Source organism: Nerophis lumbriciformis, linkage group LG24 (assembly GCF_033978685.3).
Source record: "Nerophis lumbriciformis linkage group LG24, RoL_Nlum_v2.1, whole genome shotgun sequence".
Lineage (NCBI taxonomy): Eukaryota > Metazoa > Chordata > Actinopteri > Syngnathiformes > Syngnathidae > Nerophis > Nerophis lumbriciformis.
Window position 1 is genome coordinate 27,005,001 of NC_084571.2, and position 17,182 is coordinate 27,022,182.

General features: G+C 38.8%; 1 protein-coding gene across 1 annotated transcript; it reads left to right on the top strand.

Moving 5' to 3' along the window:
• The first annotated feature begins 1,114 nt into the window (after positions 1-1,114).
• odad4 (outer dynein arm docking complex subunit 4) lies at positions 1,115-12,863 on the top strand. Its single transcript, XM_061982223.1, has 11 exons — positions 1,115-1,319; positions 1,389-1,520; positions 1,586-1,739; positions 5,626-5,693; positions 7,067-7,181; positions 7,762-7,980; positions 8,047-8,254; positions 8,330-8,416; positions 11,507-11,703; positions 12,492-12,592; positions 12,662-12,863. The coding sequence occupies exons 1-11, from the start codon at positions 1,194-1,196 to the stop codon at positions 12,695-12,697; spliced, it is 1,443 nt and encodes a 480-aa protein (XP_061838207.1). The 5' UTR covers positions 1,115-1,193; the 3' UTR covers positions 12,698-12,863.
• Positions 12,864-17,182: the final 4,319 nt, after the last annotated feature.

Here is a 17,182-nt window from a genome sequence, read left to right on the forward strand (position 1 = left end):
GAGATCGACAGGCGGATCGGTGCGGCGTCTTCAGTAATGCGGACGCTGTATCGATCCGTTGTGGTGAAGAAGGAGCTGAGCCGGAAGGCAAAGCTCTCAATTTACCGGTCGATCTACGTTCCCATCCTCACCTATGGTCATGAGCTTTGGGTTATGACCGAAAGGACAAGATCACGGGTACAAGCGGCCGAAATGAGTTTCCTCCGCCGGGTGGCGGGGCTCTCCCTTAGAGATAGGGTGAGAAGCTCTGTCATCCGGGGGGAGCTCAAAGTAAAGCCGCTGCTCCTCCGCATCGAGAGGAGCCAGATGAGGTGGTTCGGGCATCTGGTCAGGATGCCACCCGAGCGCCTCCCTAAGGAGGTGTTTAGGGCATGTCCGACCGGTAGGAGGCCACGAGGAAGACCCAGGACACGTTGGGAAGACTATGTCTCCCGGCTGGCCTGGGAACGCCTCGGGATCCCCCGGGAGGAGCTGGACGAAGTGGCTGGGGAGAGGGAAGTCTGGGCTTCCCTGCTTAGGCTGCTGCCCCCGCGACCCGACCTCGGATAAGCGGAAGAAGATGGATGGATGGATGGACACTCTTGGCATTCTCTCGAAGTCACCTGAAATGGTTTTCACTTCACAGGTGTGCCTTATCAGGGCTGATTAGTGCTTGCCTTATCAATGGGGTTGAGACCATCAGTTTGTCTTGTGAATGAGAAAGTGTGTCCAAACGTTTGGCATGTACTGTATATTTAAATGTAAAACAGTGCCAAAAACCTTTTTTTTCCGACGATTTTATTGGCAAATATCTGTATCGTGCTATTTATTTATATATATATATATATATATATATATATATATATATATATATATATATCATATATATATATATCATATATATATATATATGATTAAAACTAGTATTTATGTATCATGTTTAAATTATATAAATACTATACGATAATTAGTTCATTTAAAACCTTTAAATCATTTAAAATTATTCTCCCTGCAATAACGTATCCAATACGTTGAAAATAGCTATTATAGTGTCCCTCACTTGCTATACCGCATATTGAACACAGGGGAGTGCTGTTGTCCCTGTTTGTTAGTGTGGTTGCCAGGTTACCGACCCAGAGGAGCGCCTCTTCAGCTCCACCTTTGTTCCTGTTCACTTTTTTCAATCAATTTAAAGCAACATTACCTGTGGGAAAATGTCTGAAAGTAGTTCCGAGTACAAAACCCAGAAGCCAAAGGGTGTTTTCTCCACTTTAATGGCAGATGGGGACTGGTTGCTCCTCAAGGGAGAGTGCGAGAAGGCTGTGGAGAGCTACACCACGGTGAGTCGCGACTCCTACACCAACATTTTTTTTTTCTTATTTCATGTTTTCTTTTTGTCTTTTGTGAAGGCTCTCACTCTGAAGCCTGATGACAAGAACTGCTTTGTGGGTCGCTCCAAGTGTTACCTGAAGATGGGTCAGTATGACAAAGCCCTGAAGGACGCAGAGGCTTCACTGCAGGAAGACAAGGCCTTTTTTGAGGTGAGTATTTTTTTTGGTATTATTTCCATTGTGGGAAACTTCTCACGCTTCAAGGTCATGCCCAGGGTTTGTACCAGAAGGCTGAAGCGTTATACTGCATGGGAGAGTTTGAGTACGCTCTGGTCTTTTACCACCGAGGACTGAAGCTGCGTCCCCAAATCCAAGAGTTCCAAGTCGGTGTCCAGAAGGCCCAGGAGGCCATAGAGAACTCAGTCAGTGGTGAGTAGGGGTGGGTATTCTCCACATTTCAAATGACACAATACCAAGTCCCAATATTTGGGAATCGATACCGGTACGCCACGGTACTTCTGTGTAAGTTCATAGAAATAATTGTTTGATAATAAAATGTTATTTTTAATGTAACATTAAAAAAAGAGCTTATTATGATAACTGTGATGTCCAGTTGTTTAATCTTGTTTTATTATCACATCTCATTTTCAAATTTTTACGGTATGTTATCCAACTAGGAAGTAGCTTTTTCCATGAAGCTGAATAGGGTATGTTGTGCCCTGAAAAGTGTTTATACTGTAAGTATTGTACGTATTACACACCAGCTGTTTAATTGTAACATTCATTTTAGTTGTAGTTTTCATGATCAAATATGGAGGTGTTGAAATCGCCATGTAAAATCGCTAATGCTACTAGTAGCCTCTCTATGGAAAATCCAATGTAAACCAGCATCAAGCTAGTGCATAATGGAAGAGTTTGAGTTTATTTGGAACATGCAAGCATACAACATGATACATCACAATTTCCAGTTTCAACATGTTCAAAAAGGAGTAGGAAGAAGCAGAGTTTATTTAATCCTACCCCTTTTCTTTTATATAACAGTTGCTAAAACTTTTGTTCACTTCCTGTTCTCAATGTATTCACAATATACTCCATAAGTAATCACAATAAAAATAAATAATAATTTTAGAAAATTGTGTAAGTAAAGAAACAGGTCTGTAATTTGTAAATTGGTGTTTGTCTCCAGTCTTATAAATTGGTGCAACTTTAGCTATTTTAATTTTGTTTGGAAATGCACCTGTTTGAAATGATAGGTCACTACTATACATTAATGGTACTGAGATCTCTTCAATAAAAAATTTTTTATCGTTGCCATATCAATTCCATTACAATCAGTTGAAGTTTTAATTAGATTTGCATTTTTTCACGATTATAACTATTTCTTCCTGTGTCACATTACTGAGGAACATGGAGTTGGGATTTTGCTCTATGGTATCATTGGAGTCCTCAATCGAAACTGGGTCTGGAATCCATTCTTCCAATTTTGGTCCAATTATTTTACAAACCCCGTTTCCATATGAGTTGGGAAATTGTGTTAGATGTAAATATAAACGGAATACAATGATTTGCAAATCCTTTTCAACCTATATTCAGTTGAATGCACTACAAAGACAAGATATTTGATGTTCAAACTCATAAACTTTATTTTTTTTTGCAAATAATAATTAACTTAGAATTTCATGGCTGCAACACGTGCCAAAGTAGTTGGGAAAGGGCATGTTCACCACTGTGTTACATGGCCTTTCCTTTTAACAACACTCAGTAAACGTTTGGGAACTGAGGAGACACATTTTTTAAGCTTCTCAGGTGGAATTCTTTCCCATTCTTGCTTGATGTACAGCTTAAGTTGTTCAACAGTCTGGGGGTCTCCGTTGTCGTATTTTAGGCTTCATAATGTGCCACACATTTTCAATGGGAGACAGGTCTGGACTACAGGCAGGCCAGTCTAGTACCCGCACTCTTTTACTATGAAGCCACGTTGATGTAACACGTGGCTTGGCATTGTCTTGCTGAAATAAGCAGGGGCGTCCATGGTAGCGTTGCTTGGATGGCAACATATGTTGCTCCAAAACCTGTATGTACCTTTCAGCATTAATGGCGCCTTCACAGATGTGTAAGTTACCCATGTCTTGGGCACTAATACACCCCCATACCATCACAGATGCTGGCTTTTCAACTTTGCGCCTATAACAATCCGGATGGTTCTTTTCCTCTTTCGTCCACAGTTTCCAAAAACAATTTGAAATGTGGACTCGTCAGACCACAAAACACTTTTCCACTTTGTATCAGTCCATCTTAGATGAGCTCAGGCCCAGCGAAGCCGACGGCGTTTCTGGGTGTTGTTGATAAACGGTTTTCGCTTTGCATAGGAGAGTTTTAACTTGCACTTACAGATGTAGCAACCAACTGTAGTTACTGACAGTGGGTGTCTAAAGTGTTCCTGAGCCCATGTGGTGATATCCTTTACACACTGATGTCGCTTTTTGATGCAGTACAGCCTGAGGAAACGAAGGTCACGGGCTTAGCTGCTTACGTGCAGTGATTTCTCCAGATTCTCTGAACCCTTTGATGATATTACGGACCGTAGATGGTGAAATCCCTAAATTCCTTGCAATAGCTGGTTGAGAAAGGTTTTTCTTAAACTGTTCAACAATTTGCTCACGCATTTGTTGACAAAGTGGTGACCCTCGCCCCATCCTTGTTTGTGAATGACTGAGCATTTCATGGAATCTACTTTTATACCCAATCATGGCACCCACCTGTTCCCAATTAGCCTGTTCACCTGTGGGATGTTCCAAATAAGTGTTTGATGAGCATTCCTCAACTTTATCAGTATTTATTGCCACCTTTCCCAACTTCTTTGTCACGTGTTGCTGGCATCAAATTCTAAAGTTAATGATTATTTGCAACAAAAAAAAATGTTTATCAGTTTGAACATCAAATATGTTGTCTTTGTAGCATATTCAACTGAATATGGTTGAAAATTATTTGCAAATCATTGTATTCCGTTTATATTTACATCTAACACAATTTCCCAACTCATATGGAAACGGGGTTTGTACGTTTGACCAATTTCTTCCAAGCATACTTGCTTTGCCTGTGTTGAACATTGTAACAAACATGCTCAGAGGGAGTTTGGCTGAGTCCGCCCTGAGTAGGGTTGCGTAACGAATCCGGTACATTTTTGGCACCGATTGAATCCCGCTGGCCCGAATCATGTAAAATCCAACGATGCCATGTTACGGTACCTGGGTTGCGAGTGATGTCACGCCTGGTTGATGACTCAGGCAGTGTACTGCACTACAGCACTTGGCGATCACTCCAGCAGCACTGAGAGCGAACCAAAAGTACCTCTGAGCAATGTTGCAATTTTTAATCCCAACAACGAAATTGACTTAAAAAAAAACGCTCAGACGTAAATTAAGTGAAGCCAAAAATTGCAAATCTTTGCTATTGACATGCTACTGATTAGCATTAGCGATTTTACATGGCGATTTCAACACCTCCAAAATGTGTTAATGAAAACTACAGGTAAGATGCACGTTACAATCAAACAGCTGGTGCGTAATAAGCGCAACACAAGGGACGGCGTGGCGCAGTGGAAGAATGGCCGTGCGCAACCCAAGGGTCCCTGGTTCAATCCCCACCTAGTACCAACCTCGTCATGTCCGTTGTGTCCTGAGCAAGACACTTCACCCTTGCTCCTGATGGGTGCTGGTTAGCGCCTTGCATGGCAGCTCCCTCCATCAGTGTGTGAATGTGTGTGTGAATGGGTAAATGTGGAAGTAGTGTCAAAGCGCTTTGAGTACCTTGAAGGTAGAAAAGCGCTATACAAGTACAACCCATTTATCATTTATTTATTTATTTAACACTAAGAGTACTAACACTTTTTAGGGTGCAACAGACAGCAAAGCCTGAGCTGACCAACACATCGTAGCTATACACTACTGCCATCTAATGTTTTGGACTTGCAACTGCAATGTCATACGTGCAAATGAGACAAGATATAACAACTGGACAGTGGGTGTCATTATCAAAAACAATTATTATTCATTAACACACAAAAGTACAGAAAATTGGCACCATTGTGTACTGGTACCACGTGCAACAAAGGTAGCGAAATATGGCACCGATTGATTTTACGTGACTATGGCTAGTACCAACGGAAATCGGTCAGTGCCTAGAAAAGTAACAACTTCAGTAACCATCCCGAGTGTGGTGAGTGGAGAAAATGGGGGCTGCATGTGTGGACCTTAATTGTTTTGTGAACTGGGAACAGAAAATGGTCCAATTGTCCCAAATGCCTTCCTCACAGTCCCTGTCCACGTCATCAAACACAAGATCGTTCATGGAGACTCCTCAAAGATCCAAAAAGATGAAGAGGTAAGTCTTTGTAATATTTGGACATATACTTTCACTATTTATTTATATTTATTTATTTTCATTTATTTAAATGTTTGTTTGTTTGTTTTTGTTTATTTATGTGTGTATTTATTTGTGCATTTATTTAGTGTATTATTTACTTAATATATTTATTATTCATGTATCTATTTTTTGTACTTATTTATTTGTTTGTTTATTTATTTTTCTTTATTTAAGTATCTATTTGTTTGTGTATTGATTTACTCATGAATTTATTCATGTGTTTATTTATGTAATTATTTCTTTATTTATTTATAGAGGGCCATTACACACACACACACATATATATATATATATATATATATATATATATATATATATATATATATATATATATATATATATATATATATATATATATATATATATATGTGTATATATATATATATATATATATATATATATATATATATATATATATATATATATATATATATATGTATGTATATATATATATATATGTATATTTATACAGTATATATATATATTTATATAGTATATAAATATATATACTGTATAAATATGTATATATACTATTTATATATATATGTGTATGTATATATATATATATACAGTATATGTAACTGGACGTAATCGTATGTATGTGTGTATATATACAGTATATACATATATATATTTATTTATACAGTATATATATATATTTATACAGTATCCATCCATCCATTTTCTACCGCTTATTCCCTTTGGGGTCGCGGGGTTATACAGTATATATATAAATATATATACCGTATAAATATGTATATATACTGTATATATATGTATATATATATATATATATATATATATATATATATATATATATATATATACTGTATGTATATGTATATACTGTATATATATATATATATATATGTATATATATATATATATATATATATATATATATACTGTATGTATATGTATATATATATATATATATATATATATATATATATATATATATATATATATATATATATATATATATATATATATACAGTATATGTAACTGTGCGTAATCGGTATATATATATATATATATATATATACAGTATATGTAACTGTGCGTAATTGGTATATATATATATATACATATATATATATATATATATATATATACAGTATATGTAACTGTGCGTAATCGGTGTATATATTTATTTATACAGTATATATATATATATATATATATATATATATATATATATATATATATATATATATATATATATATATATATATATATATATATATATACATACACACACACACACACACACACAGTTACACACACATATGTATGGATTAACAAATGAATCCACTCTCTGGTTGTTTAGAATACAACAACAGCAAAGCAATCTCAGACCTCCAAGACGAAAAAAGCAACAAAAAACTACCTGGGAGAGTTCTATGAGGACAGGAAATATCTGGAAAAGCTGCTGAAAGATGAAGGTATGTCCAGTTGTTGCTAGGCAGAAAGTCACGCACACTGCTCTGTTTCCTCAATAACTGACCTACGTGGAGGACAATGGACAGGGAGAGTTGGCAGGGACACAAAACACTGTAAAAGTTAGGCATGTCTCGTTTAGATATTGATATCGTATATCGGTCCGATATCAGCAAAAAACAACATGTGAACTGTTCGATACAAGCATTTCAATACAAGCAGTCCAGCAGCTAAATTTTTAGCTAAATGTCTTGTATTTTAGTCAAGTTATTCAAAAACATGGTAAGCTGAAGGCTACAAAGTGCTAGCAGCTACACAACAGCTAAGCACACAATAGCTCACAAGCTAGACATACCTTAATAATTAATTGAACGATATTGCAGTGTAAAACAGTCCATTTGTCAATATAAACAAGTATCAAATAATTATAGTTGCTTATTACTACTTACACATACAAAGTCTGCAAGGCAGACGGGTATTAGAAAGTTTCCAGTAACAAACGTGTCCGCATCATTCAACTTACTGCGTCATAAGATATATTCAATAAAATATCTTGTTAAAAACTAATTACCACTCCATGTCCAGACTTGGTGAAGGGGAGGACGAGGAGAGGAGAACATCTGCAGGACGTCATCCAGAGCTGCCTCACCTACCTGGACGACTGCGCTGAGTTCTGGAACCAGCAGAAGCCCAGACCTTCTCCAGCCAAAGACCAAAGGCCAAAGCGGGACAAGTCTCGTCTCCGCGTCTCCTCCTCGCAACCGACAGACTTGCTGCTGAAGAGCATGGAAGACATAAACGCAGGTAAGGCAGGAGTCGAGGTGGGACGGATCAACTCAGGGATCATCGCTGGATCGGTCTTGTGTGTAGATCTGGCATCGGGAAAGACCAGAAGGGGTCTTAAGAAGGCTCGGGAGGTCCTGCAGACGGTGCAGGGATGGTCGGAGAAGGACGTGCCGGACAGAGACGAGCTTCTGGGAAGCCTGCACAGCTGCATGGGCAATGCTCTGATGGACCTGGGGGAGACGAACAAAGCGCTGGAACACCACCAGAAAGACTTGGACCTGGCTGGAAAGTGGTGAGGAGATGACTGCCGAAGACGCCGAACAAGAGAAGATGTTTTCAAAATGTCTTTCTCTTTCTCCGCTCGCAGCAAACTTCCTCATGCAAGGTCCAGAGCTCTGGAAAACTTGGGCTCCGTCCACGCCGCCATGGGGAACTTCACGCAGGCCATCAAGTGGTGAGGAACTCCTTTTTTTTTGGAGGGTTCAAACTACACTTGGGCACAATTTCTTCAGGGCTCAGGTTAGTGTTGAAGTTGGAGATGTTCTGATCCTGAGGACCATGTTTGCCTTTTTTACCTGTTGGGCTGGTGATCCCAGACCGTCTTTGTCAGGTTCAAACACTGATGACATCTATTAAACAAGACAAGAAGCAAAGAATCAAACAGAGACAGAATTTAATTTGGCTCAGTGAGGAGAACCCTTGTACAGTGTCACTACGCTCTAGCGAAAGATTGTACGCCTCCTCTTTTATTTGGACTTTCCCTGATTACATGGCAACAGCTGTTTCTAAGGGACGGGGGTCGTAAACAGCCATCGCCTTTGATTACAACAGTTCAAAGAAAAGGTCGTAAAACAGTTCAAAGAAGAGGTTCCTGTAGGGGAGTCAGGTCCTGCTTCCTCTTCGCTTTGTAGATCTCGGGTCAAGACAATATCTTTCTGTTGATTACAATACATGAAAAAAACAGAACACCTTCATGTTGCTTCCCATCCTACACAGTGGAGTTTTACAAGCTTTTTGCTTGGTAGGATTAAAGACAGCTTTTGTCCTCTCGCCGGGAACTCATGGAAACACAAAGTTTTGTGATAACTTGGATGCAATTATTCTGACAATCTTTATTGCAGCTGTGTCAGCGTTTACATGCTAAAGGTTGTACTCGCGTGTTAGATTCCTTCCAAAGAGACACAATTACGTTTCCATATTCTGCCGTACACGCATGCAGCAGCTGCATGTATTGCAGGGGGTGCATGTTTTGCCAGAACACCGGCTAGAAGCTTCAATGGATGCGCCGTCTATCTTCTAAGATACCAATCCTCACCATTACGCCGGAAAATAAACTACAATATGTTAAAAAAGAAAGAAGAAAAATCTAAAAATAGAAAACAAGTTTCTTCCAAGTATCATTATCAAGCCACTTTAAATGAAACGGCATTACAATAAAATGACATGGCGGTCCATATTAGATTAAAGCGGCATATCACATAAAAAAGAAGCAGCAGGCCACATGATATGGTACGTCTGGCCACTTAAAATGGTGAGGCAGGCCACATAAAATGAAGTGGCGGGTCACGTGAAATGCTGCAGTGGGCCATATAAAATGATGCGGCAGACCCCATCAAATGATGCAGGCCACATTGATTAATGCGGCATATCACATAACATTATATGGCGGTCCACATAGATTAAAGTGGCATATCACAAAAAAAGAAGCAGCAGGCCACTTAAAATGGTGCGGCCGGCCACTTAAAATGGTGCGGCCGGCCACTTAAAATGTTGCGGCAGGCCACATGAAATGGTGCAGTGGGCCATATAAAATGGTGCAGTGGGCCATATAAAATGTTGCAGCAGGCCACATAACATGAGGCGGCCGGCCACTTAAAATGGTGCGGCAGGCCACAAGAAATGATGCAGGCCACATCCATTAATGCAGCTTGTCACATAAAATGACATGGCGGTCCACATAGATTAAAATGGCATATAACAAAAAAAGAAGCAGCAAGCCACATAAAATGGGGCGTCCAGCCACTTAAAGTTTTGCGGCAGGCCACATAATTGAGGTGGCCGGCCACATTAAATGATGCGGCAGGCCCCATCAAATGATGCAGGCCACATAGATTAAAATGGCATATCACATAAAAAAGAAGCAGCAGGCCACGTAAAATGGTGCGTCTGGCCACTTAAAATGTTGCGGCAGGCCACATAAAATGTTGCGACAGGCCACATAAAATGAGGAGGCCGGCCACTTAAAATGGTGAGGCAGACAACATAAAATAATGCGGCGGGCCAGATGAAATGGTCCAGTGGGCCATATAAAATGAAGCGGCAGGCCCCATCAAATGATGCAGGCATTTCACATAAAATAACTTAGCGGTCCACATAGATTAAAGTGGCATATCATAAAAAATGAAGCAGCAGGCCACGTAAAATGGTGTGTCTGGCCACTTAAAATGAGGCGTCCGGCTACTTGAAATGGGGCGGCCGGCCACATGAAATACCGCAGCAGGCCACATGACATAACGCAGCAGGCCACATGAAATGTTGCAGCAAGCCACATGAAATAACGCAGCAGGCCACTGAAATGTTGCAGCCGGCCAAGTGAAAAGAGACGGCCGGCTACTTAAAATGGTGCGACAGGCCACATGACATAACGCAGCAGGCCACGTGAAATAACGCAGCAGGCCATATAAAATGTTGCAGCAGGCCACATAACATGAGGCGGCCGGCCACTTAAAATGGTGCGGCAGGCCACATGACATAACGCAGCAGGCCACATGAAATAACGCAGCAGGCCATATAAAATGTTGCAGCAGGCCACATAACATGAGGCAGCCGGCCACTTAAAATGGTGCGGCAGGCCACATGAAATGATGCAGGCCACATCCATTAATGCAGCATGTCACATAAAATGACATGGTGGTCCACATAGATTAAAATGGCATATCACAAAAAAAGAGGCAGCAGGCCACATAAAATGTTGTGCCAAGCCACATAAGATGGTGCGTCCGGCCACCTAAAATGTCACGACAGGCCACATAAAATGTCGCGGCCGGCCACATAAAGTGATGCGGCAGGCCCCATAAAATGACACAGCCAGCCACATAAAATGATGCGGCGGGACAACATAAAATGGTGCTGCAGGCCACATAAATGATTGTGAAAGCCATACAAAATGACGCGGCGGGTCACTTCAAATAATATGGCCAGCCTTATAAAATAATGTGGCGGGTCACTTTAAAACATGAGACAGGACAGGTTTGGCCCTTGAGTTTGACACCTGACATGATGAGAGCTCTTGAGACAGGAAGTAAACACTCACCTTCACATTTAGGGTCTGGATGCTGCCTGAGGCTGAGCCAATCAGAGGCCACAATACTAAACAGCATGTTCTGATTACTACTGAATACTACTGTCATATTTGTAGTTCATTTTGCCATTTTTATGCTTGGAAATGCTCAATTTATGCTAAGAATTCATAGATTATGCTACAAAAAAAAACTTTGAAGCGTGACTTGGCGATATGTGTCGCATGCTCTTGTCTCCTCCGAAGCTGGGGGGAGAAGATTCCGTTGGTCCAAGGCGATGTGGAGAAGGCGTGGCTGTTCCACGAGATCGGTCGCTGTCACCTGGAGCTGGAAGACCACGAGGAGGCCCGAGACTTTGGCCTGCGTTCGGCTGCTGCGGCCCAGGAAAGCGGCGATGAGAAATGGCAGATCAACGCTCATGTTTTGGTGGCACGATCAGAAGGTAGACACTTTCCCTTATACCAGTGTTTCTTCACCATAGCACCGCCCCGGCCAAAAAAGATTTGTTTGTCAGCTGTGGCTTGTTTGGGCCTCAGTTGTAATACACTTTTCCACCACCTGTGGCAGTAATGACAATATCAAACAAAAAGAAAAAAATAGAGACATTTTTTAAGTGCAAAAATTATGACTAAAGTGGTGAAGCTGTAATTTAATTTTCACTTTAATTTTACTGACAGTTTAGTTTAGAAACATGTGTATTAATAGAATTGATTATTGATTTGGTGAGAATATATCCACTTCAGCACTGTGTAATTGTATGTAAATGTGTTTGTCATCAATTCTTAAGTCGCTTCTTTTTTATTTTTTTGTCTTTAAAAAAAAATAATAATAATTACTTATTTTCCAAAAATAACACCAGCCATAACATAAAACAAACAGAGGAAAAACAAAACACACAAGACAAAGCAAACAAAATAAGTCACTTCTTTTGATTATTATTATTTTTTGTAATCAGCCTGGCCTTAACCTTGATAATAATCTTCGTAATAAATAATAAACACATGCCTTCATATCATGATATAAGGTTTATCCTATTAAACTGTAAGTAGGTTAGATATAATTATTGAATATGACTAAAATCAAGAGTAAGATGACTAATTCAGAGTAAACATTTAGGTGATCCCCGGGCCCCTCTGTAGTGGAAAAAACCGTGCCCCGAGGTCAAAAAGGTTAATAACCCCTGCCTTAAACTGTATAACATATAGATATTATTAATTCTATCTCATGCAGGCAAACTTGGGAACTTTGAGTCGTGCATGTCGCACTACGAACGAGCTCTGACGCACGCCAAGCTGCAAGAAAACGAGGATGCCGCAGTCGCCATTCAAAAGGTTTCTTCATAATTGCTATTAATTCTACATGGGCATTTTTTTATAATTGTCGTATTATTATCATCACAGGCTATTGATGGAACGAAGCAGCACCTGTCAAGATGAGGATATCTTCTGATTGATAATTAGACTGATAGATCTCTGATGGTCATGATATTTGTGAGTGAAGTTATTAATAGGGGAACATTAAATGCAATTTACAACACCTTCCCATATTTTCCGTAGAAATAGATGAAAATTTACAGAATGTTTTTTGTTGTTGTGAATTGTGCATTTCTAACTGTCTGTAAAAATAAAAAGATATGTCAATTAACGATATGTTGAAGGAAATGATCGAAATACATATACAGTACAGGCCAAACGTTTGGACACACCTTCTCATTCAATGTGTTTCCTTTATTTTCATGACTATTTACATTGTAGATTGTCACTGAAGGCATCAAAACTATGAATGAACACATGTGGAGTAATGTACTTCACAAAAAAAGGTGAAATAACTGAAAACATGTTTTATATTCTAGTTTCTTCAAAATAACCACCCTTTGCTCTGATTACTGCATTGCACACTCTTGGCATTCTCTCGATGAGCTTCAAGAGGTAGTCACCTGAAATGGTTTTCACTTCACAGGTGTGCTTGAAACTATCATTCTGTGTTTTCTTTTGTTTTAAAGTTAAAGTACCAATGATTGTCACACACACACTAGGTGTGGTGAAATTATTCTCTGCTTTTGACCCATCACCCTTACCCCCTGGGAGGTGAGGGGAGCAGTGAGCAGCAGCGGTGGCTACACCCTCTAATCATTTTGGTGATTTAACCCCCAATTCCAACCCTTGATGCTGAGTGCCAAGCAGGGAGGTAATGGGTCCCATTTTTATAGTCTTTGGTATGACTCACGACCTACCGCTCTCAGGGTGGACACTCTGACCACTAGGCCACTGGGCAGGTCAATAATTTCAGGTTATCAATCACATCTCAGAGGATGATTAAGAGTACAAAAACCCTTAAATTGATATATTTGTTAAAAACATTTAAAGTGATTTAGGTAGCCCTTTGTGTCTTTTTCTTCATATATTTTTTAATTATTATTTATTATTATTTAATACTCTCTGTATTTTCTTTTGTTTTAAAGTTAAAGTACCAATGATTGTCACACACATACACTAGGTGTGGTGAGATTATCCTCTGCATTTGACCCATCACCCTTGATCAGCCCCTGGGAGGTGAGGGGAGCAGTGAGCAGCAGCGGTGGCCGCGCCCAGGAATCATTTTGGTGATTTAACTCCCAATTTCAACCGTTGATACTGAGTGCCAAGCAGGGAGGTAATGGGTCCCATTTTTTGGTATGACTGGTCAGGGCGGACACTCTAACCCAGGGGTGTCACACTCGTTTTCATTGAGGGCCACATCGCAGTTATGGTTGCCCTCAGAAGGCCGCATGAGTAAAATATGAATATACATGTACATATATATAATACATTAACAATATGTTTTTTACATAAGCTGCAAAAAAAATCTTAAAATTGTACTTTAAAAACTGGCAGCTCAGTCACCAGAATTTTACAGTAAAAGCAGTGTTGTTGTTTTTTAAGCATATAAAAAAAATTGAACGAATTGAATGGAATGGAAAAACAATATTCAAAACAAATTCAAGCAACAGAGCTGCCAGGTTTCTTTTTTTTTAAACATGAAATCTTGTTGTTTCAATGTTTTTTTGTTAGTTTTTTAATGTTCTAGTGTCTTACTGTACATGGGAAAAAAACAGTACCAAAGTTGATTTTACGGTAAAAAAAAACCGGAATTTAACCGTAAAATCTATTGTCAATTTTACAGTCTACAATTTGATTGATAATTTGTTTTGAAATCATAAGTCAAGCAGATATTTCAGTACAGTATTTATCTTTATTTTACCAAAAAATATTTTTGGAATACATGATATAATATTTTGATATTGATAATATTGAATTTTTAAAAGATACGCAACTGCATGCAGTACATGATTTTTTAATGTCAAAAGGGAAATAAATAAGAATAAGAATAAAACAATATTAAGCATTTTATACATCATCACTGATTACTCACTGCTGACTTCATGACAGCAAACAAACATAGTAAAATATCACTTACTGTATAAGTTCTGCTGTCATTGGGATGCCGACTGCTGGGATGTATTCCCATTTAGATGAAGAATGACCATAATCCTCACAAAGAAACAGGTGGGGATCAGGGGCGTAACTAGGATTTGACAAATACCGAGGTCAAAAAATTGTGGTCTAAGACAAGCTTTGAAAGGCTGAAATCATGGGTAGCCCAGCACTATATAAATAAAGAAAGTGGACTGTTACAAAATCATGCTGTCAAATATGTTAGATGATTCAACATAATAGTTCTACTTCAATGAATTATTTTATTATTTATACTGTGTTGGCCCTGTGATGAGGTAGCGACTTGTCCAGGGTGTACGCCGCCTTCCGCCCGAATGCAGCTGAGATAGGCTCCAGCACCCCCCGCGACCCCAAAAGGGACAAGCGGTAGAAAATGGATGGATGGATTAACGCATGTTATTTCTAGGCTTTCGCGGGCCACATAAAATTATGTGGCGGGCCCGGGCCTTGAGTTTGACACCTGTGCTCTAACCACTAGGCCACTGGGCAGGTCATCAATTGCAGGTTATCAATCAAATCTTGGAGGATGATTAAGAGTACAAAAGCCCTTAAATTGATATCTTTGTTAAAAACATTTAAAGTGATTTAGGTAGCTTTTTTTTTTTTTCCATATTTTTCTATTATTAGTAGAGATGTCCGATAAATGTTTTAAAATGTAATATCGGAAATTATCAGTATCGGTTTCAAGAAGTAAAATGAATGACTTTTTAAAACGCCGCTGTACAGAATGGTACATATCCGGTAAAACACGGACGTAGTATACTCTGGACTGAAGTTGTGAGCCTTCATTGTTTTTGTAGCTGTTGTTTTGAGGCATGTTTAAGAAAAATAAAAAAATTATGCACTTTGTGAAAGTCAAAGTATAGTATTTCCCATAGTTGTAATGGGTATCAGGATTATCTCAGGGAGAGCATGTCCCAAATTCCCAGCTGTTTTGAGGCATGTTAAAAAAAATAATGCACTTTGTGACTTCAATAAAAAATATGGCAGTGCCATGTTGGCACTTTTTTCCATAACTGGAGTTGAAGTTGTTCTCTTATTTTGGAAAACCTTGTTTTTGATTGATTGAAACTTGTGTTAGTAGATTGCACAGTACAGTACATATTACGTACAATTGACCACTAAATGGTAACACCCGAATAAGTTTTTCAACTTGTTTAAGTCGGGGTCCACGTTAATCAATTCATGGTAAAGTTACATTGTTTAATGCATCCAGCGGGACACCACAACAAAATTAGGCATAATAATGTGTTAATTCCACGACTGTATATATCGGTATCGGTTGATATCGGTATCTGTAATTAAGAGTTGGACAATTCGTGCATCTCTATCCTCCTTCAAAACCGCACTAAAAGAACACCTCCAGGCAACTTCAACCCTAAACTAACACCCTCCCCCTTCCACATCCCACCTCCCCGGATTGTAGATAATCAAATGTAAATAATCAAATGTAGATACTTGTTCTCATGCTTTCTGATCTCCCTCTCTCACTATGTCCACTACTTGCTGTACATATCCTACCAAGTCACACCTACACTGTTTCAATGTCCATTTCTCTGATGATGCAATTGTTGATGACTGAAGTGCTGATATCAACCAAACCTAACCCCCCCACCCTCCTCCACATCCCACACCCCGGATTGTAAATAATGTAAATAATTCAATGTCTATACTCTGATGATTAACTTGTGTGATGACTGTATTATGACGATAGTATATATTTGTACCATGAATCGATTTAAGTGGACCCCGACTTAAACAAGTTGAAAAACTTATTCGGGTGTTACCATTTAGTGGTCAATTGTACGGAATATGTACTTCACTGTGCAATCTACTAATAAAAGTCTCAATCAACCAATCGGAATATCGGATATCGGCAAAAAAGCCATTATCGGACATCTCTAATTACTATAGATGCCGATAAATGCTTTAAAATGTAATATCGGAAATTATCGGTATCGTTTTTTTATTATCGGTATCGTTTTTTGTTTTTTGTTTTTCTTTATTAAATCAACATAAAAAACACAAGATACACTTACAATTAGTGCACCAACCCAAAAAACTCATTTACGCAAAAGGGTTGTTTATTTTTTATTTTTTTATTTTTATTAAATCAACATAGAAAAAACACACGATACACTTTCAACTAGTGCATCAACCCCCCCACCCCCCCAAAAAAGGGTTGTTTCTTTCTGTTATTAATATTCTGGTTCCTACATTATATATCAATATAGATCAATACAGTCTGCAAGGGATACAGTCCGTAAGCACACATGATTGTGCGTGCTGCTGGTCCACTAATAGTACTAACCTTTAACAGTTAATTTTACTCATTTTCATTAATTACTAGTTTCTATGTAACTGTTTTTATATTGTTTTACTTTCTTTTTTTATTCAAGAAAATGTTTTTAATTTATTTATCTTATT